Raw genomic sequence first — 22,696 nt, 5'->3', positions numbered from 1 at the left:
GAGCCCCAGTTCTCCAGCATTAGCACTACAGGGAAATAAAGAGCCCCTAAGAAATCTCAGAGTAGCACCTAGGCCTTGACCTTAGAATTGGCAAGATGACATCAGAACAGAAATGGGTAGGAAAGGCAGAACTTCAGCTCCATTCTCTGGGATCCAGCCATCTTGGCCCTTTAAAGCTTCCCACAGAATCCTGAGCAGGTAAGAGCCACTTCAGGAGAGTCCTGGGCTCCAGCCTCACAAGACTCCCCTTATTCTGATCCTCGCCTTACTTTGGGACCTTGAAACTAGACATCACCCACCTCTGGATCTGTTACATTTGCATGTGGGGGCAAGGAAGTAGGGAGATGGGCGAGAGGGCGGCCATATTGCACTTGGATTTTCCACAGGAGATCTACATGATTCTAAATCACCCCAAGGCTGTTTACTGCTGTTTACTCCGGGAGAGAGAAGGCAACAGCACACGTGATGATGCCTCAAGCATCCAATAGATAGAATTACCTGTTAAGCCCAGAGATCAGATTTTGGATCCAGTCCTAGGCTGGGCACGTAGTGGGTGCTTCATAAACCAAGTTCTGACTCCAGGAGCCACAACCACCTGGCCGGGGCTCCAGGCACCCTCCCCATCTTGCAAGTGAGTCTGGTGGCCATCCAATGCTGTGGACTAAGACAAAAAGCTACCAGATTAGTCTACCAGGTGCATGGTCTTGGAGTCAGGCCGACCAGATTCAAATCTTGGTGTTGCCACTGGCTGAGTGAATACAGCATTTAACTTCAGTGTTTCCCCATCTGCAAATCTGGAGGTTGAACCAGAATAATCTAGAAAATGATTCTAGAGTAGGGTTACCCGATTGAGCAAATGAAAATACAGGATGCTTATTTAAATTTGAATTTCAGATAATGCATATCCATTGAAGATACTGTCTCCTCACCCTCCCCACTCTGTGGTCCCCGCTGTATGAGCACAAGATGGTTCAGAGGGGAGAGTAGGGCTTTTCCAGGCAGAGAACAGGTTGGAATCTGGCTTCCCCTGCTAGCAGCCATCCACTTGGGAAAGCACTCTTCCCCCTTGAGGTTCTTCTCTGGTGTAAAGTGAGAACAGGCTAGAGAACCAGCAGTAGCCACCACGAAGACTGGGGATTTAGCAGTGGGCCTCAGTAGTTGTGTGACCTTGGGCAGGTCACTTCAAAGAGAATGCAGCAGTAGAACCTAGGCCAGCACTGGGCACATTTTAGCACTCCACTCATGGCAGGAGTGGGTGGGAGAAAGGGAGTCTGCAAAACTTTCATGGGACCTTGAGTGCAAGTATGGCTTGGGGGCCCTCCAGCAGAGATGGAGTAGAGTGGGGGGACCCACCAGGAGCTAACCTAGCAGGAGCACCCATTGGAAGCTAATCCAACCCAGAGAGGTCTGGCATACACTGGTCACACAACTAACCCACAAACAAATAACTTTAATTTTTTTTTTTTTTTTTTTTTTTGAGCAGGAGCTGGGCCTTGAGGGCCCCTGCCCCAGCCGCACGCCACGTTTATGATATAACCCATCACAGCTGGATTTAAAAAATACACAAAAAATATAATATACATTATAAAACCTAGGTTGGGTTTGGAAGTGGCCTGAGCGATATGCAAATTGTGAGGACCTTCAGGAAGCTCAGGGGCGGGTGGTGTAAGGAAGGGAAGGGGCACAGTACTTCATATGAAACTCGTGAATGCCCAGAGGTGGCTGGTAGACAGGCCAAGCTGGCAGAGGGGCCTGGGTGTTGGGAAGGGCCAGCAGGGGAAGGGTTAACCTTCAGTCCCAGAACTGATTCTGGGAAGCTGCTGTCCGAGTCCTGGGAGACTGAGATGGAGAAAAACATAAGGGAGTGGCGCCCACCAAGGGTTGACCAAACCCAAGTCTTGGGCATTAAAAAATAGCAAAGACTTTCTGCTACCCCTTGTCCCTGGAACACTGGTCTGCCCTGAGGCTGGGGCTCCATCTTTCTACAGGACGCTCCAAGCTATTTTGGAGTCTGGCCCTGGGGGCCTTCTCCCATCAGGAAGCTGCTGACGGGCTCAGGCACTGGATCTGGGCCAGGGCAGGTTGGAGGAGGTCAGCACAGGGGCTGACAGAGGGCACCTAACAGGTGCCAAGTACCTGCTGCTCCTCTCTTCCTGCCTGGTCAGAAGCAGCTGCTCCCCTGGGAGGAGGCTCCCAACGTGGATGGCCCCAGCCCTTAGTACAGACCCTCTTTCCCATCCCCTCCAGGGAGGTAGTGTAAACCTGGGCTCTGGGGACAGGCAGCCCTGGATGAGAATTCCAACTCTGCCCCACCCTGCAAGGGTCGCTCAACTTCAAGTCTCAGCACATCATGAGATGCCAAGACCCACGACCCGTGCTCGCCTCACGCGGTCTGAGAACGGCACTGGGTACACATAGGACCTAGCACCGGGCCCGGCACATAGCAGGTGCAAGAAAGTGTGGGCCCCTCTCTCTTCTCAACCTAACTCCCAACTCGACACTCTCCTTCCTGGGGCCTCTGCACTCTGACTCCCTCGGTCTCCGTTCCACCCTCCCCTGCCGGCCACACGTGCCTGAGCCCAAAGGGGTCCTCCCATTCACCGGAGGCTGGGCAGAGCTGGGCGATGGTTCAGCATCTAGGGCGGGCTGCCCCACCACTGAGCCCTCCTCTCTTCTCCCACAATTAAAGCGCAGAACAGTGGCAGGGAGTGTGTGTGCTGGGGGTAGGTGGGGAGGCCTCCTGGGTCCTGGGCCTGAGGCCTGGCAGGCGGGTGAGTCCTCAATCCCAGACTTCCAGGGGGGGCCAGGCAGGTGTGTGGAACAGACGCTCGTCCTGGATCCTGGTGGTGGGGGCAGAGGGTAGCCTAGTCTTTGACGAGTTTGTAGACATGGTGCTGGGCCCCGTGCTCGCTGGTGGAGACTTCGAAGACGAAAGCAATGACAAGCAGGGTCTCCTGGGAGTCCCGGCTCGTGACCACCTGGGGGCCAGGCAGGAGGATTCAAGGGGTCAGGCGGCACAGAGCCACAGGTGTAGGGGCCGAGAAGACCCTTCTCCTTTCTGGATAGCAGTCTCCTCACCTGAGCGATGGGTCTGGCCACCCCCACTTTGAGGCCCCTGTGCCCCCCATTCCCCGGCTGCCCCCCCACCCCCCCCACCTGCAGGATGGTGAAGTTCTCCAGGACGCTGTTCATCATGTACTTCTCCGGCAGGTGCTTCAGCTTGTGGATGAAATTGATCATGTACTCGCACATGGGGGAGCGGTGGATGCGGTACACGAAGCGCCCGTTCTCCAGCCTGGCATACTCCGTCTGCGGAAGGCCACGAGGAGGGCGTCACCCAGCGTGCCTGCTCCCGGCCCCACCGTGCCACCCTGGGCCCCCACTCACCTCCACCTTCTCCACCACTTGCTTGCCAAAGGAGCACACCTTGGTGGAGACGCTGATGGTCATGCTATCGGCCGAGCTATACTGGGAGCTGACCCCGTAGAAGGCTCCCGGGCCCTCCTGGATGGTGCTGTTGAGGTCGGCCTAGATGGGGGGAAGCGAGCGTGGTGTCAGGAGGGGCGGAGGCCAGAGGGAGGCTTCTGGGCGTGCCACACCAGTGTTCCGCCCAAGGACCCGTCCCCAGCACTCTGCCCACAGGCCACAGGGAGAGAGGGCAGGGTCAGGGGTCAGCAGGGGGACCCGGGTACGCTGCACATCTGGGGGGCAGGGGTTGGTGGGAGCAGAGAGGGCAGCTCACCCAGAACTTGACAAGGAAGAAGGCATTAGGGGGCCCCTTCTCATAGAGTTCCTTCAGTCCCCCTTTTTTCTCTGGGAACTTGTCATAGATCTGACGCACGTCGACGGCCTCCAGAGGCGGGTCCGAAAAGGCAGGGTTCGTCTGGCCGATGTGCACAAATAGGTGTTTGCTGTACTGTGGGGAGGGCCCAGTACTGGGTCAGGAGAGCACTCAAGTGTGCAGGCCTGAGAGCTGCACGGGACAGAGCCGCCCTGTGGCTTCCCCACCCCAGGACCCTGAGCCGTGGCCCTGGACCGCCACGCCAGGGTCTCTCCATGATTGCACAAACCCTCACCCCCACCCCCCACCCCCCAGCCACATTACCGTGTCGGGGTCTCGCTGCACCTCCATGAAGGCAGAATACTCGAGGAGCCGCAGCCGGGAGGAAGCGATGGTGCGGTCTTGCCACACGGGCACAGAGGCAGCAGCTGGGGGGAGCGGGGTCAGGGGCTCGTAACCTGGGAGGGCGAGATGGACCCTCATCTGCATGGCTGTGTGTGCGTGGTTACACATAGAGCCGCCTCCAGCTGCGCAGAGCATTGTGCAAACTAGAAAATGGCACCCCTTTTGGGTAGAACACGGGTTGGATTTTGACTCCCTTTCCACGGCTTCTTGCACAGTGTACAACCTGCACAACTGTTTGCAGTGGCCCCAGTAGTACATAGCAGTGGAATTTTTATATCACTATTAACATGTATTCAAACAGAAAATGCAGGCAAGTAAAAAGGGAAAAATAGGGTGCCTGGCTGACTCAGTCAGAAGAGCATATGACTCTTGATCTCGGAGTCATGGGTTCGAGCCCCACATTGGATGTAGAGATTACTTAAATGAATAAAAAAATTTTAAAATAGGGAGAGTAAAAATTACCCAGGATCTCATCACCTAGAGAGAGTGAAATTCTGTTAAGATGTTGGTGTGTTTCCACGCGAGAATTTTATATATATATATATACACACACACACACACACACACACACACACATACACATACACATATACATATATAAATGTTGTATTTTTGTTGGTGTGTACTAGTTAGTAGCAGAGTTCTGGAAGCAACACTATAAAAGGTGAGGGGCCTATTCCTGTACCAATCCCCTATAGACACCACCCACTTCTCCCTCCCAGCGTAAACACAGGCACAGACTTGCTGCCCACCCCCCACCCCCGCCCCACCCCTGCTCTTCTCAGCAGACGGGGAAGGGCAGAGGGGAGTCGGTGGCAATGTTGTGTGGGGAACTTACTGCTGAGCGTTGGCGGCAGGGGCGGCTGGATGGGGTAGGCTGGTTGTGCAAAGGGCTTGATGCTGCAGACAGGAGGAGCACAGCCTGGTTAGAGGGTCACCCCTAAGCCCACCTTCCACCTGGTCCAGTCACTTGGAGTCTCATCTGGTCTCAATAGGGAGCCACCCAGCCTTTCTGCAAAGGCCCAGAAATGCATGCTGACAAGCTAACTCACCAGCTTTTCGTCTTCTCCGCATTTTAGCATTTGTGAAATCCTGCTGTATCTCACAACTGATGTGCACATTTAATGTAGCCTTTTGACCCCACCCCAAGCTGCTCATTAAACTGAGGGTGTGTCTGAGGATGAAAGTCCTCTTAGAATTGAGGGAACCGAGTTCACTCGACTACCTGACGTGCTGACTAGGGGACCGACTGGGAGAGCAACCGAATGAGAAGGAGCTGAAGGACAGGCGACAAGTGGGTGAGTGGGTTGATGAGTGAACACACACATGAATGAATAGACAGATGCACTGCTCTCTTGCTGGTGCTCTCCATCCTCTGTTTTCGCATTAAAACTTTGCCCAGCTGTTGCTGGAACCCTGATCAAAGGGGAAGATGACTGCCAGGGACGAGGGTGTGGGAAGGATGTGCCACAATACTCACTCCTGAGAGGGTCCAGGCTGCTGTCCCAGGAGAGGGGGGCTGCTCCAGAACTGCAGAGATGGGACAAAGCCCAGCGGCCCCTCAGCATCCACGACCCCCACCACAGCCCAGCCCCGAAGGCACTCCCTCACCTCAGCCCCACCTCCCAGGCCCCCTGTACCCGTGAGGAAGTGGAGAAGACGGCCTGGGGCAGAGGGGAGGGTGGGCTGAACTTGTTCTGTAGGACGCTGGCGGAGACAATCTGGGCGGATGACATGGATGCCATGCTCTGGAGGGCTTTGTCCTTGGAGACCTGGTCCTGGGGAGGGGAGAGGCAGTGTGAGGCCAGGCCAGAGACAGGGTTGGGGTTTGCCTCAGGGCCCCTCCCAGGCCCTCAGGGCTCTGCTATGCAGGCTCAGGGGAGTCCCAGCCCCCACCTGGGCCGGTCTCCTAAGTGTCCATCACCCCTCTGAGCACAATCCTTGGTGAGAAATAATTTTACTTTATTCTGTAACCCAGTATATACCCAAACGCTCCCCCTTATGCTGTGTGTCATGCACTCATATTTTCTATTCTGTTTCATCAGCGGTTCTCAAAGCGTGGTCCATGAACCAACAGCACCAGGATCACCTGGAAGCTTGTTAGAAACGCAAATTCTCAGGCCTCAGCCCAGACCCACTGAATCAGAAACCCTGAGGGTGAAGTCCAGAAATCTGTCTTCAACCAGCCCTCCAGGCGATTCTGATGCAGGCTCGAGTTTGAGAACCACTATCAGTGTTCATTTTCAAAGCATGCTGGTCGCAACCTATTCAATTGATTTCACAATTCATGATTTGAAGATCCTGTATTAGGTGCTCTCCCCCCATCTCCCACCCTGGGGAGGGGCAGGCTACTTACCAGGTTCATGGCCTGTGAAGGAGAGGGAGGTGGATTAGAAGAGGCACACATGAGGGCCATGTAGGGCGGGGACCTGTCTTCTCACCCTCCTCCGCTCAACGGCCACCCGGCTCTCGGGTCTGAGGAACCCAAGGGAGCTCAGAGGCTGCTGTGGACCCTCACCCCACCCCACGGCTACCCAGAGCGAGAGCTTGCCAGTGGGCGTGCCCTGGAAAGAGCAGAATGAGGGAGGGCATGCTGGAGACCGAGATGGTGGACCAAGCTGGTGCCCCGGGGGGGCTGCCCAGGTCCTCTGGAGCTGTGATACAGGCATGGGGCCTAGAGCGGCAGGCTTAGTCTGCTGGGCAGCTATGAAGTAAGGGGAAGGCACAGCCTACAGGGGCCCTGAGCCCTATGCTCTGGGATCCTCAGCCGTAAGGCAGTCAGGATTGAGCATCAGGATTGAGCGTCCAATGCAAGGAACAGCCATGCCCACCACAACAGCTCTGCCAGCCGATGCCCCCGTGTCTCCCCCCTGCCCACCGAAGGCCCCATGCAATTAACAAGCAGCAATTAGGAGGAAGGAGAAAAAGGAAAACGAAGAAGAGAGGTGAGCCGCAGTGGCCCCCAGATGGTCTTCCTCTCCCTCATTGTAGGGCTGGCGGTCCCCCTGGGCTTCTGCCTAGTTTCCAGAGGCTGTGGCCCTCTGTAGCCTGAAGTGGCCTTCAGACTTCATGCTGCTGTTTGTGTTTCTGAGACACCCTCCACCCCTCCATACTCTTCAGCCACCTGTCTGCCCTGGGCTGGTCTCAGAAACCAGCAGGGCCGGGCCAAAAGGCGGGGACCCCCTACCTTCAGCTTGGACTGAATCTCTCGAGATTTCCGCCTGGCTAGAACCTGCAAGTGGCTAGAGACCTGTAGAAAGAGAAAGAAAGAGAGAAAAAGAGCAGAAAGGGCAGAAGAAGAGGCAAGAACAGAGCTTCAGCCAGAAAAGAGGCACAGTGGGGCCAGAGAGCCCGCCGAGGCAGAGGCCTGAGCTGCGCGGAGATAGCGGTGGAGGTGCCGAGGAGGGACTGGAGGCCCTAGTCAGGCGCCCGACATACCTTGATGCCAACCTGGTACTCCCGCACCTTCTTCCGAGCTAGAACCTGTATGTGGCTGGACACCTAGGGGCCGCCCCGCGCCCCGTCAGAGAGGAAAACACAGAGAGTGAGGAGGCACGGCATGGGGCGGCCATGGGCAAGGAGCACCCCAGCCCTCGTCTCTGGGGCCAAATGGAAGTGGGGGAAACTATGGGGCCCTGAGCCCTGCCAGTTCTTTGCTCTCTTCTTGGCCCTGTTTTGATCAAGAGCCTATGGTAGCCTCCAGGACCACCATGTACAGTTGTATAGGTTGATCACTGCACAAGAGAACCTAAGTCAGCAAGGACTTGGGGCACCTGAATGGCTCAGTCAGTTAAACGTCCGATTTTGGCTCAGGTCATGGTCTCAAGGTTCACAGGTTCAAGCCCTGCGTCAGGCAAGATCTGTGCTGACAGCTTGGAGCCTGGAGCCTGCTTCTGATTCTGATTCTGTGTCTCCCTCTCTCTCTGCCCCTCCCCTGCTCATGCTCTGTCTCTCTCTCAAAAAAAAAAAACAAAAAAAACCCACATAAAAAACATTTTCAATCAATCAGTCAATCAATCAGCAAGGACTAAAATCCAGCCCAAGGTCTGCTGCTCAAGTTATGTGCCCTGGAGTAGGGCTGCCTCTAACCCAGAAGGGTATCTTTTTATTTTTCCAAAACAGGATGACTTTTTCTCTCTGATGTCTTCAGAGGAGACAGTTTCTCTCTCTCTCTTTTTTTTAAATGTTGATTTATTTTTGAGAGAGAGAGAGAGAGAGAGAGAGAGAGAGAGCAGGAGGGACAGAGAGAGAGAGAGAGAGGGAGACAGAGGATCCAAAGCTGCTCCACGCTGTCAGCACAGAGCCCTATCGATATGGGACTTGAACTCAAGAAATGTGAGATCATGACCTAAGCCAAAGTCGGATGTTTAACCGACTGAGCCACCCAGGTGCCCCTTTCTCTTTTTAAAACAGATTTATGTATGTATGTACATATGTATGTATTTAAGTAATCTCTGCACCCAATGTGGGGCTTGAACTCGTGACCCCGTGATGAGGTCACATGCTCTACTGACTGAGCCAGCCAGGTACCCTGAGACTTTTTTCTGATTGTCATCACCCATGGCCATAATGCTCCTGCGGGCCATCAGATTATACATCGAGGCCATATCCTCTACGAAAGATCTCCCCCTGTACCACCGCCTACATCCTGTGTCAACCCCAACAGCTTGCCAGCCGATAAAACCAGGCCTGGCCCTGCTCCTGCTTTACTCATCAGCTTCCTCCCCCAACATACCTTCCTTCTCCTTGGACAAATATATGGCCATATATATATCTACACACACACACACACACACACACACACACACACACACACACACAGTAGGTGCCCTTAATAGCATTTCTTCTCCAGCGTATTACAAGGGTCTAACCCTAAGCCTGAGAGAACCTAAAGGTCACTGTTTTCCCACGAAACACAAGGGGACACATGGATCCTTCCAGGATGCTTCACACAGGCATTATCAGCAATGGCTGTGGGCTTTCTTTGCAAGTTGTTTTCATCCCCACAAAGAAACCGTTTCTTTTTCTTTTTAATCATATACCGCAAGTTACTGTGTAAGTGATGCCGGGCAGCCCTCTGCTACTGGGTTAGGGCCCAGGCTGGGTGTTCCTCGTGCTGCCTCACCGTGCACAGCAATCAGACACGTGTCCGGCGAGATTACTGATCGCTCTATATCATGACAGTAAGTGAGGTTTCGTGGGCACAGCTATTACTGCTGTCAGCATTCTACACCTCCCTCATCTGACCTTCATAGAGACACGGACAAGTCAGTACTCACATCATCCCTCGAGTTACAGATGATGAAACCAAAGCACAGAGAGGTGAAGCAGCTTATCCAAGGTCACACAGCTGGGGGCTAGAGCTGGGATTTGAACCGAGGTGGCCTGAGTCCAGAGCCCACTTGCCACCAAGCTGTGCTGCCAGGATTCTCTGGACCCTTAGCACAGAGGACCACCGCCGAATGCTCAACTCGGTGACAGCTGGAAGTCACATGGAACTTAATCCTAATATAATGCTTAGCTGTTTTTTCAATGTGGAGGCATTGTACTTGCTATTAATTGCTGTATGTGTCTGTAAAAACCCTAAAACCACATTTTTAAACCAAAAGTAAAATAAAAACAACCAAAGAAAACCCCTGCCTGTCATCTGGTTGCTCTTTGCAACACATAAAGACATGCTTAGTCCTCACAACCATAGGATGGGTCTGTCTGTCTTATCTATCTATCCATCCATACATCTATTTTTTTAAGATTTGATTTTATTTTGTTAGTTTATTGTCCATTTATTTATTTTGAGAGAGATTGAGAGCACGCAAGCACGAGCAGGGAAGGGGCAGAGAGAGAGAGAGAGAGAGGGAGGGAGAAAATTCCAAGCTGGCTCAGCGTACAGCCTGATGTGGGGCTCCAATCCACAAACCATGAGCTCATGATCTCAGCCAAAATCAAGGGTCAGACGCTCAACTGACTGGGCCACCCAGGCAACCTAAATTTTATTTTCTTAAGTAATCTCCACACCCAATGTGGGGCTCAAACTCATAAGAGATGGGTCCTCTTTTACAGAGATATTAGATATCAGAGTTCTAGGAAAGAATCAAGTTAGAGGAACGCTACCCTTGCAAAATGACCAAATTTTTAAATTCTGACCTTGCCCCCAGCTGGCCTGTAACACATCATCGTACAGCCAGCCTTCCTGGGATACCTGGCCAGGAGCAGGTACAATGTTCCTCTGAATCAAGAGGCTCTACTACCCTCCCTACACCTCAGGTCAAAGGGACTGAGCCTAAAGGTCCCTTGACCCCTTCCCACTCTGACAAACACGTTCCTATAAACATTTCTTTCGGTGAAGCAGGAGACAGTGCCCTTCTCCTGTGTCTGCAATGGCTTTCTGTTTAGTCTTTTTTTAAAAAACTAAGTTAGCTCTACACCCAACATGGGACTTAAAGTCACAACCCTGAGATCAAGGGTCACAAGTTCTTAGGGGCATCGGGGGGGGCTCAGTTGGTTGAGCATCCGACTTCTGTTCAGGTCATGATCTCACGGTTTGTGGGCTCGAGTCCCACTTTGGATACTCTGTCCCCCTCTCTCTGCCCCTCCCCCACTTGTGCTCTCTCTCTCAAAAATAAATGAAAAAAAAAAAAAAAAAAAAAAAAAGAGTGACATGCTCCTCCAACTGAGCCAGTCAGGAGCCCTGGCTTTCTGCTTATAAAGACAGAATAATAACAGCAATAGCAGCGGCAAATTCTTCTACAGTGCCCACTCTGTTCTAAGTGTCTTCACATAATAGCTAATTTAATGGCAGAGGAAGAGCCTGAGAGGCAAAGTACCCCTTCCCTGCAGGTAGCGGCGAGGGTATCTGAACTTGGGGGCATGATCAGTCAGCACCTCTGACAGTCAGTCCCAGGCCCCTGGGAACAGGGCCCTTGTCTGCCTGGTTCCCTGCCGTATCCCTCATGCCTAGAACATAGTAAGTAGTAGCTCACTGATTCGCTAAATGAGTAAATGCGGTGCAGTATGAACTGGCCCAGGGAAAGTGGTTAATAAAGGCCTGAACAGGGGCGTTTAAGTGTCGGATGGCTCAGTCGGTTAAGTGTCCGACTTCCGCCCAGGTCATGACTTCACGGTTTGTGAGTTCGAGCCCCACATCAGGCTCTGTGCTGACAGCTCAGAGCCTGGGCCCTGCTTCAGATTGTCTCCTTCTCTCTCTCTGCCCCTCCCCCACTCACACTCTGTCTCTCTCTCTAAAAAATAAACATGAAAAACAATTTTTAAAAAAATAATAAATGCCTGAATAAACGAGGGAGGTTCCTGCTCCCACACTGAGGGGGTGGACTCAAAACCTTCCTTTGAGACAACAGGATGGGACAGGTCAGCTCTGTCATATGCACATGGGGATCCAGGGAGGTGGGTGCAAGGTCCAAACCCCACCAGACAGGGAGGTTAGAAGAGCTGAGGATCAGAGGCGGCTTCCGGTCCTCCCGTCTGTGCGCCCAGCCTCCCTCTCTCCCAGGCACCCCACACGGAACCCACCCCAACCAGCCCCCTTTCAGGCCTCCCGTCAGCACACAGCTGCCCTCCCTGGCCCGGGGAGCCACCCGATCATCTCTCCATGCCGCCACCACTACCCTCACCATTGCCACTACCCAGGCCACCATCGCTGTGGATCTAGGTCCCTGCCTCTGCCTGGCCCTCCCTGATCCACTGCCCCAGCTGCTCCAGGGCCAACATTCCTCGACAGCTGCCACCTGCCACTCCCTGTTCTATTCCCTTCCGTGGACCCAGCTGCCCGGAGGGGAAACCTGTCCCTCAGGCCTCCGGCCACCATCCTCGGCTCTTCCCGCCCCTCTCCCCACCCACCGCGCTGCTGACTGGTGGCTCTTTCCTGCCCGGTGGGTTCAGTCCAGGGTCTACCCCCTACCAGCCACGTGACCTGGAGGAAGTTACTTATCTTCCCCACGCCTCAGTTTTCTCATCTGTAAAATGGAGGTAATTACTATACCCACCTCATAAGGTTACTGTGAGGAATAAATACATTAATATAGAGTAAGCCCTGTATGGGTTCCCAATTATTATACGTCTATCCAACTTCCTCAGCCTAACAGAATCCTTTCCCCTTCTTCTGCCTGCCTAAATCCTAAGTTCCTACTTAAAAATGCATCTTGGGCGATACCTCCTCCAGAAAGCCTCGGCGGCCCCCCTCCTCCCTTCCCCTGCCCGGTCCAGGTCAGACCCTGTCCACCCGCCCACACTCTTTTGTTGGCCGTGCCGCCCTGCTCCGCACTCCTGTCACTGCAACCGTCTGTCTCGCTGGCTGGTCAGTGGGCCACTCAGGGCGGTGTCCATGCACTGCTGAGGCTGCCCCACGGGGCTTCTCGGAGGTCACTCAGGTTGGGGTGGTGGTGGCCGGTCAGAGAGGACAGTGCCCCTTTCTCTACGACAGCGGCAAGAGCGGCCTGGGGAGTGTGTGTGGGCAGCGGGGATGCAGCACCTGTGTCTCCCTACCTGTTTTCTCGTCCGCGTCTTCCCCGTCCTCAGTTTGATGTAGCGCGCAATCAACTCATTTCGACCTGGATTGGGGTGAGAGAAGAATGAAGAGAGGCCAAGACCCGCCCTTCCCCGCCCCAAGCTGGGAAACCCACAGGCCTCTCCCCCAACGCTGCTCTTCTGTTCCCTCCCCCGACCCTCTTCACTCCAGCCGCCCCCCAAGGGCACGAGTGAGCGGGGGCAGATGGAGGGTAGGGGGAGTCCCAGGTGCTCCCCGCACTGCCCTGGGGGAGTGAGTAGGGGGCAACAGAGTGGGAGGAGGAAGGTGGGGCAATGTCAGGCCGCCTGACAGGTTTCCCTGCAGACAGACAGGGGCAGGTGCGGCCAAAGTGCGGCAGGACAGCTGGGCTGCTCACTCCTAGCTCCAGCAGCACTTCCTTCCTCCCGGTGCCTGTCACCAGTGTTCACATGTGAGTGAGGCCTGCCGCAGGTGGCACACGTCCCCAAGGGTGTCTGATGGAGTTCTGGATAGGCTCCTGTCCTAGCTGTCCTTGCCATGAGGAGAGACCCTGGACAAGTCCCTTTCCTTCTCTGGTGAAAGAGGCAGGAAGGACCCAATGGTCTCCACCACACCTTCTACCCTGACAGCCTGTGTCAAGATGTCACTGAGCACATCACTGTGTCCTCGAGCCTGTAACCGCCATGATACGGCTTACCAGTGTCTCTCCTGACTTGTTGAGATGCCGGCAAATGCTTAGCCAATACCTTTTATCCCCCAAATCCAGGCTCCCTGGCCCCCAACCCCATCACCTCCCCAGAAGGGCCACATTCTCCAAATTCCTCTTCCATGACAGAACCAGCCCCACTGCCCCTCCCTTCCTGCCTGCCCCTCTCCACCCCACTCCCTCCGCCCTGTCTAAAAATACCCTGTGGGGCTGCCCCAGCCATCTGGGAGGTAGCAGTAGGGACAGGCAGCCCCCGCCCTATGGAAGCGCTCTGGAACATCTGCCTGCCCACGAGTGGGCTCTGGGGCTAGGGCGAGCATGGCATAGAGGGTGGGGACAAGGGACACTGCAGTCCTTACCACTTGGCCCAGCTGTCTCCTTCCTGGCCCCCCGTCACGGTCACGGACGCTGGGAGGGGATGGGCTAAGGGCTTGCCTCAGTCAGCCATAGGCCGTCAGGGAGGGTTGGAGGGAGCCGGCAAGGAGCCAGGCCCAGAAGGGTTGAGTTATCCCAAAAATGCAGCTCTGGGAGAGCCCTCTCAGGGCTGGACAAGAGGGGGACACTCCCTTCTGGAGGCAAGGGATGGGCAAGGTGGCAGAGAGCAGGCCAGGAGGGCAGGAGACACTTGGGAGGTGGTCTGCGGAATGAAGGCGTCTCCTGGTCTCTCCAGCCCTCGTCCTAACCCAGGCCCCTGTCGCCGTGCGGCCTCCCACCAGCGCACAGCGCCCCCATCCCACACCCAGGAACTGGAGGGAACTCGCCAGTAGGACACCCCAGGTCTTACCCTGGGGCTTCCCCACCCTCTGTGGGGAAAGACCTTGTCCCAGGCCTAGCCTGGAGCACACTGGACTGACCCAGTTTCCTGTGTCCACCGAGTCACCCTGAAACCTGTAGGCCAGCAGGGGGAGGAGAGGAGGAGCCGCCGGGGGAGGGGGGGGTGTCAAGGTGTGGGCCTCACTCTGGTGGAGGGGGCGAGCCTGGCTTGTTTATGAGGAGGATGGATCCAGACACACAGGCTTACACGCCCAGACTCGCCCGTGGCAGGCTGGCGGCCTCACAGGACTTCGCCAAACCGGTTCGGTGAGGGGGCAGAGAGCAGGGGGAGGTGCCAGGGAGGGCCAGGCCACCTCTCCGGTCCTGTCCAGTGTCCCCGTGCCTCCCCGCACGCACCGTACATCTTGCCCTCGTCTGACAGGATGATCTTGCGGCGGCCGCAGGGCGGGTAGATGGCCAGGGCCTCCTGGAAGCTCTGCTCGATGTCGGGGCTCCACACACCCTCGGCGTCGTTGTCCAGCCCCTTGTCCAGGCCCTCGGGCCCATCCTCCCGGGCCTCCCCGGGGCTGCTGCTGGCATTCCAGCTGTTGGACGCTATTGTGCTGGTTGCTCTGGGCTCTGGGCCTGAGCCCACTGGGCAGCCGGAGCCTGTGGGGCAGACACAGAGGAGTTAGGGCCAGGCTTCTCCCAGATCACAGCAATCTCCCACCCCAGGGGCAGGTGCTCCAGGGCAGGGTGGAGGTAACCAGAGGTTATGCCTGTTCAGCGCTGTGTGACCTTGACCGAGCTACATCACCTCTCTGAGCTTTCGGTCCTATAAGACAAGGAAAAGGTCTCCTTGAGGTTGTGAGGGAAATGAGATCATGACGAAGTACCAACCCCCAATGCCTGACTCATAAAACACTCAAGACATAGTCTTGGTGGTGATCGATAACAACAATAATAATGCCTATATCTACACGGCACTTTTGTGGGGAAGAAGCATATTCATATTCATTTAATCCTCAGAGGTAAGGCAGGGAGGGCAAGGACTGGTGCCCATTATTCAGATGAGAGACTGAGGCTCCCAAGGTTATGCGGCTGCCAAAGGCATCGTGATGAGTGGAGAGGAGAGACAGGAGTGGGGCCTGGTGTGTCTGCAGCTCTCAGAGGGGCTGCTCGGCTCTGACTCTGCCTGCTCCTCCTCGGGGCTTGGGCATCCCCAGCCAGGACCCCCCCCACCTCCTCAATCTCCCCCTGCCCCAGTGCAACCCTGCTGAAGACCCATTATGCGGGATGGGGAGGGTCCCTGACCCAGGAAGGGTGTGGTTTTGACTTCCCTAAAAGATAACTCACAAGGAACCTAAACATGGGGGCTGGGACTGTCCCAGGAATTGCGAGGAGGGAGGGATGCTGGCTGGCAAGGAAGCAGCTGAGAAGGTGCCTGGCCAACAGCCTTGCTCAACCCCACTGGCTCCTCCGTCCCACTTCCTGTTCCTGCACCTCCCGGCCCCACAGCAGCCCATAAACCACCCACACGCCTGCCCCTGCCCTGGCCCACATTGCAGATGGGCCAGGGCTCTGTAAACTCTGAGTTCCCTGCACACGCCAGACCAGGTTATTAACTTAGACCGCACCCGGCAGTGCCCCCAACACACACAGCTCCAAGGCTCACCCCCAACCCCCTTCAGCCTCAGACTCTGCATGGCCAATGCATTATCAGGGTCCTGGGAGCCTTGGAGCCCAAGACGGCTACATCCAAGGACTTTGCTCTGGCCTGCAGGGAAAGCGGGGGGTGGGTAGGGTAGGAAAGAGATGTGGAGACCCCTCTGCAGCCAAGGAAGAGAATTCTTTCCTCTCAGACAAGAATTCCAGGTCCTGCCAAATGGGTAGAGGGTCCTCTCTGCGGGGCCACCTGTTTAGGGAGGCTTGAAGAGTGTGGCTAGTGGCAAAGGATGGGGAGGGCCTAGGAGGCCTAAATGTCAGAAGGATATAGACTTAAGATTACTAATGAGGGGCGCCTGGGGGGCTCCATCAGTTAAGCGTCTGACTTCAGCTCAGGTCTTGATCTCACGGTTCGTGCGTTCGAGTCCCATGTTGGGCTTTGTGCTGACAGCTCGGATCCTGGAGCCCGCTTCGGATTCTGTGTCTCCCTCTCTCTCTACCGCTTCCCTGCTTGTGCTCTGTCTCTCTCTCTCATACACACAAAAATAAACATTAAAAAAAATTTTTTTTTAATAATAAACATCAATATTTAAAAAAAAAGGCTACTAAAATAAATAAATAAATAAATAAAAAATAAATTAAAAAAAAAAAGACTACTAATGAGAGCACCTGTTATATGGCAGGCACCGTTCTGGGATTTTACACGCATTGATTCATTTAATCCTCAAAATAACCCATGGGGTAGAGACTATTACTAGTCCCACTTTACAGATGAGGAAACCAAAGAACAGAGAGGTTAAGCAACTTGTCAGACACACAGCTAGTAAGTGCTGGAGCTGGGCTCTGAGCGTAGGCAATCTGGCTTCAGTCCCTTAACCAAGGGGATGAAGCTGAGAAGCCTCACCACCTTGAGCCAGAAAGGAGGCCCAGCTGTCATGGCAACCACTCTGAGCCCACCCAGTGGGGTCCAGACCAGGGGCCTCCCCCCAGCCCAAGTAGCTGGGGCATCTTCAAGGACACCCATATTCCTGAAGCCCTTTCTGTGAGGCCTCCAAGACCAGGAGGAACAGCTCTCCCACACCAGAGGGGTGGCCAGGGAGAGAGGAAGCCATGCTCCTGACCAGTGAGACGGCCAACTCCTCTACTCCCAGCCTGTCTCTCCCCACCGGAAGTTATATCCCCATCCCCTCCTTAACTCCTGAGGCCACGTTCTTGGAATAAAAATGTGAGAGGGCAGAGACTCAAGACTCTGGAGACCCAGTGACTCCCATATTGAGGTAGTTGAGATGCAGGGCCTCCTCCCAGATCCGACACTGCCACAGGCTATGAGGGGAGGCAGAAGAGGGGCTACAGTGGGCTAAGACCCCTCCCAACAGAGTCCTCAACGCATTTCCCCCCAAATCCTTTCCTGAGGCCTCCCTCGGAGCAGCAGGGGCCCAGCGCATGGGGGGCCCTGGCAGCCCCAGACTTTTTACAGCAATTTTCCTGCCTCCCCCAAGTCTCTGCCCGCCTCCCCTCTTCCAGGCGGTGGCCCCCCCCTTCTCGGGGTGATGTCAGCCCCGCCCCGCCCCCCGCAGGAGCACTGTGGCCAAATATGGCGAACACAGCAGTGCTTGGGAGCTGGGACAGACTGGGGGGGCGGGGCGGCGGCCCCTGGCTGGGACCGCTGGCAGCTGGTGAGGGGGAGGGGAGCCCAGGGGGCGGCTGCAAGGACGAGTCAAGGAGACAGTGGGACCACCGTCCCTTCCGCTGGCTCATAGGCACGGGCAAGGCTCACTTTCTAGGAACACTCCTGTGGGCACAGGCGCCAACACAGGGGCCCACAGGTGACCCCTGCCCCACACAGCCACGCACAGGTATGCTGTGTGGGTGCCTGGACTGACATCCAAATGAGAATGTCCGTACCCCCCAGGCTGAGGCACACCCGTGGGGGTCGGCGAGCAGGCAGCTGTGCCAGGCAGGGGGCTGAGCTGGGGTCTCTGTCCTAGGGCAGCGCTCAGGAGTCTAGGCCAGCTGCTCTGGTCTTCCCAAAGTTACTGCTGTGGGTTGAGGACCGAACCTCGGACCCTCACACCACTGGGGACCCAGCTCTGGGGCTGCGGGCTCTTCAGACGGCTGCAAGCTGGACACGTGTGGGGCTCAGGCACGGTGGAGGGAGGAACGGAGAGGGGTGCCCTGGGGTGAGAGGCGGCCGGGGGCAGGGTCTCCTCCCCGCTGTGCAGAGTGGGGTGGGGAGGGATGGCAGCCCCCAGCTGCTTGTCGGTGCTCACCCAGCCGTCCAGGGCATCTGCCTGCTGGACTGGGCCACCAAGAGGGGTGGGAGACAGGGAGGAAGACCTGAGTGAGGGGCAAGGGGGTGGAGCCTGGGAAGAGTCTGGGGGTGGGGTAAAGTAGACAGAGACAGATAGACAAGACAGACAGACAAGAAAGACAGACAAGGGAGACAGGAGAGTCCCAGAGAATAAGAGACAAAACCCCCACAAAACCTTGGAGTGAGACCCAGAGAAGGAGAGATCCAGAGAGAGACAGAGCTGGACCCAGAGACAGTGACCAACAGACCCAGACAGATAGAGACCAAGATCTCGAGAGACAGAGGCACACAGCTGGGGGGGTGGGGGGGGGGGGAGGTGAGAGAGGCAGGGAGGGAAAATATCAATAAACTCAGACACAGTCGGGCAGGGAGGGAGGGGAGGAGCCGGCAACAGAAAGACCCAGAGTTCAGGACAGACCTAGAAGGAAGGAGTGGCAGGGAAGCCACAACAGGGCCATGTCCAGGGCATCCCACTCCTGTCCCATCTGCTCCGTCCCTCTTAGAGACCACCTCCTATCTCCCTCTGCAGTGGCCCTTTACTACTGCAGGCTGTGGCCCACTGCCTTTACCCCCGGTCTGACCAGCCATTCCTGCTTCCACTGTCTCAGGGCCCTCAGACTTCAGAGGTCAGAGGTGCCTCTGGTGGTGGCAGGGATGGGAGCTGGGAGCTAGGAGCTAGGAGCTAGGAGCTAGGAGGCTGGGTGAGCAGGCTTTGGGGCCCTGGGGGAGATAAGGGGCACCCTGCTGCCCACTCCCCACCCTGGGGCCAGACTGCTGGAATAACTGGCTGGACAGCTCCAGTGATGGGAGGCCAGAGCTGGGCAGCCGCACGCACGGGACCTAGGCCCCCACCCCCACGGGGCCCGCAGCCTCCAAACCACCCAGCCCACACCTCCCTTTCAAGGGAGGAGAGGAGAGAGCTCCCCCAGACTGCCCTGACTGGGGATTCAGACAAGGCCAGTGGAGGCAGGTGGGTGTTGTCCCCACGTCCCCCTGCCCCCTCCCTTCCATACCAGCCCCACTGGGAGGATGAACTAGCCCAGTGACCCTCCTGGACTAGGGGCCGGCTGCTGTCCACTTCTGCAGGGACCACAGGGCCTCCCCGTGCTCTCACTCGGAGTGAGAACATTGGTCAAAAGGCAAAGGGATTTTAGTGAAATCAGCAGTTGCACCCCCAATCTCCCACCCCCAACCCTGGGCTGGGCTGACCCGCCAGGGGGTTGAGGATGGGAGGGCAGTTGATGAGGGCTAAGGGAACCTCCCCACCCCCTCTGCCTTTCCCTGCTTCCTTCTCACCCGCCCCCACAGCGGGGCCAGCTGTTCTCCAGCTGCCAGAAGCTCCCACCCTAGAAGTAGCCATGCTCCGGTTGGGACTGCAGAGGGGGCAGGAGGGGGATGGTGTCTGCCTCCCCCACCTCCAGCACAAGGACCCCTGAGGGACCCGGCCAAGTGGCCACACCCTGCCAGGCTGGGGAGGGAGTACCCTCCTCCCTGGAGTAGGGTACAGATTTTTACAGGAGGAAGCAATTTGCAGAGCCCTAGGAGGGAGGTGGGGAGGCCTCCTCCCCTCTCTCCGGCTTATTAATGTGCTTCCAATTTGGGAATCAAGACTCTCTACACCCACCCCCACTACGCAGGGCACAGGCTTCCTGGGGTACAGAGGGGGCAAGCAGCCCCCCAGGCTTCCTTCCCCAAAGCTGATCCTCACTGTCCCAGCGCTGCGCCCCCCACCCGTGTAGGAGAGTGGGAGGTAGAGTCTCAGCGACCTCAAACCTCTGCAGAGAGAAGGGGCCCAGTGACCAGACCTCCCTTCACCCCTACTCTGGGACTCTGTCCTGTCTCATCTTTTTTTTTTTTTAACTAAGTAATCTCAATGCCCAACGTGGGACTCAAACCCATGACCCCCGAGATCAAGAGTCACATGCTCCACTGACTGAGCCAGCCAGGCATCCCTGTCTCCTCATCTTGTCCCACTGCAGCGAAGACCAGGAATCCAGCTTGTGGGTAGGGGCAGGGAGGCAGCCAATGGGTAGCTTGGGCAAGTGGGTTTCCCAGTTCTCCATTCACATGCCCACGGCCCGCCTCAGCCTGCCTGCACCCAGGCCCCTGGTACCCTGTGTCACGTGACGTCACGCACTGAGCTGCCACCAGTCCCTCGGTCAATCCCCCCACTATGAGAGTCACAGTGTCCTCTATAAACACACACAGGCTTCCTCTTGGTCCTCCTCTCTCACGTCCAAACCTGCCCCCCCCCCCCCCGCCCCACCAGCCACTGTCCCGCACAGTCACTGTTACCTGCGTCTCTAGCCTTTGTTCCTTTTTAAACTTTCTACTGTGGTAACCCATACATAACATCACATTTACCATTTTAGCCATTTTTAAGTGCCCCGTTCGGCGGCATTTACCAACTTTCCTTCTTTGTTTCGGACGGTTATCTTTTTCACGCTCCTCCTTGTGGACGCCCCACAAATCGGGGTCCCAGGCCCTCAAGTTCATCACACACGGTATCCGGGGTGTGCCTGGCACAGCCCTGACAGTTGTCACCCACACTGTTCTATGGTCCCAAGCAACCTCAGATAGTGCCCAGCCACAGAGGCCGCCTCAGTCACGCCCCGCGCTTCCCGTGCCACGCGGCGCTGCCCGGGCAGGGTCTGGAGCTCTGGTTCACCTACACGCCTATTTCCCACCCCCTTATCACGACGGCCGCTCAGCACCGTGTCAGGATGGCTTCTCCTCACACACACCACGTCCTGTCCTAGTTTTTCTCATGTGTCACGAAGAGTGGCACACACAGCCTATCAGAGTTCCTACACACCTGAGGCTCCTTCATATGCTGTTCACACCCACACACACGTAGTCACACCACTGCATCACACATCACGCAGGTGGCTCATTCTGCTTATCTCACACACACACACGGCATCAAACGATCGCAGCGTCCCTCATGTATTCCGAGCATCAGGATCCCATCCGATGTCAGACAGAGGCTCACATTGTTGGGTCTTCCATAAAACACGCCCCCCATGATGGCCACTCACACACAGAGACCGCGTGTATGGCCTTCTTTCACACACACGCTGAGCCTGTCGTTCATGGTGGCTCCCACATACACACGGTGTCGGTCACTCACACGAGTGTTACAAAGTCACGGGCAATGTCACATAAGGCTTCCCTCGCATACAAGTCCAGCCTCACATGCAGTCACGCAAGCTGGTTTTAGCTGGTTCTGTCACACGCACACCCCCCGCACACGCAGTGTCACCCACACAGAATGTCCCACTCAGCCTCTGTCTCACACACGTCCAGCGTCACACATGGCTGCACTCTCATTTCCCTCTATCACTTCCTGTCCTTTTGGGACTGGCAGGGAGCACAGGAAACAATCAGCACTCTAGGAAACCTCAAGGGCTGAGGCTTTAGGGAGACCCGTGGCCTCACAGGATTCTCTGGCCTCCAGGCTTCTGCGGGACCCTTAGAGGACAGGCAAGGAAGTCCTTTCCCCTCTCGGGTCCTCCTCTGAGGGGCAGCACACCTCCTGCAGACAAGCCTAGGCTGGCACAACACCAGGAGAGAGGTGAGGCCAGGGCAAGGCCTTGAGGACAGGCCTGAATGTGATCTGCTGACCTCTGACCACAGAAGTTCCCGCCATGGCCCCAGGGCTGCCCCACAGGCCCATGGAGACCTGGTTCCTCAAGGCCACCCCTCCAACCCCACAGCTTCTGCAGCCCCCACGTGGGAAGAAGAGGCTGTGACCTCCTAGCTTCCTCCACAGCTCTTAAGCTGCAGTATTAATAGCCCTCATGGCTCCCTGGCTCCTTGGGGTCTGGCACCCCAGATCCCTTCCCCTCTCATCCCTTCGTAAGTGAGGAGGTAGGGGGTACTGGTAGCTTCTGTTCCCTTCCAGCTTCTGCCCCGAGCCCCTAGTGGGGTCCAGGAATCTGGCTGAGGGGCAGGCCATCCAAGTGACCTCTCAACACAATTCACCCTGGCCAGCCTTGCCAGACCCCAGGGCCACTTCAGAGGACAAGTTTCCTCAGCTCTGCCTGGCTTCCCTGTCCCTTGCTGCCTGCTGCCTGTGACCCTTTCAGCCGTACTCCCCTGGTTTACATACTCCTCAGTCACCCCCTGGTTTGTCCTCACCTTCTTCCTTAGGCCACTGGATCACCCACTCACCTCTCCAGACCTCACCAGGTTCACGTTCCATAATGGAAGGAGAAGGCAGGCCAGCTGACTAGGAGGCTGGGACTCTGGAAGGTGCTCAAAGATAAGGGACCTGAGAAGTCATTTATTCTGAGCAGGGAAACTGAGGGCCCAGATGACACAGGTGGTTAAAAGCCCAGTTGGGACCAGATCTCTAGTTCCTTGACCTTCTCTTTGAGATATCCCCTTCTCGTTTTAATATTTCCTCAACCGGCAGAATGCACAGGGTGCACCTGAGGGTGAGGGTGGGAGCACAGACCAGGATGCAGACACACACACACACACACACACACACACACACACACACAGCTCTGTCCTGCCAATCATTGACCATCCCACTGAGCCATTCCCCAGTCCAAATACGCTAATTAGCAT

The 22,696-nt window shown here is 56.2% G+C and overlaps 1 protein-coding gene across 1 annotated transcript in view; it reads right to left on the bottom strand.

Moving 5' to 3' along the window:
- Positions 1-416: 416 nt before the first annotated feature.
- TEAD3 (TEA domain transcription factor 3) overlaps positions 417-22,696 on the bottom strand; it is a 24,889-nt gene continuing 2,609 nt past the window's right edge. The window contains exons 3-14 of the mRNA XM_053905335.1: positions 14,563-14,814; positions 12,686-12,750; positions 7,625-7,687; positions 7,359-7,436; positions 5,827-5,961; positions 5,667-5,716; positions 5,025-5,086; positions 4,106-4,239; positions 3,743-3,916; positions 3,388-3,528; positions 3,157-3,309; positions 417-2,978 (exon numbers count right to left, since the gene is read on the bottom strand). Of these exons, the coding sequence (XP_053761310.1) occupies positions 2,865-2,978; positions 3,157-3,309; positions 3,388-3,528; positions 3,743-3,916; positions 4,106-4,239; positions 5,025-5,086; positions 5,667-5,716; positions 5,827-5,961; positions 7,359-7,436; positions 7,625-7,687; positions 12,686-12,750; positions 14,563-14,814 (1,421 nt within the window). The 3' untranslated portion in view covers positions 417-2,864. The remainder of the gene's footprint in view (positions 2,979-3,156; positions 3,310-3,387; positions 3,529-3,742; positions 3,917-4,105; positions 4,240-5,024; positions 5,087-5,666; positions 5,717-5,826; positions 5,962-7,358; positions 7,437-7,624; positions 7,688-12,685; positions 12,751-14,562; positions 14,815-22,696) is intronic.

The sequence above is a fragment of the Panthera pardus genome, unplaced genomic scaffold (genome assembly GCF_024362965.1).
Source record: "Panthera pardus isolate Hobbes unplaced genomic scaffold, ASM2436296v1 HiC_scaffold_17, whole genome shotgun sequence".
Lineage (NCBI taxonomy): Eukaryota > Metazoa > Chordata > Mammalia > Carnivora > Felidae > Panthera > Panthera pardus.
Note: the sequence above shows the minus strand (reverse complement) of the source record. Positions and strands in the feature narration are given on the sequence as shown.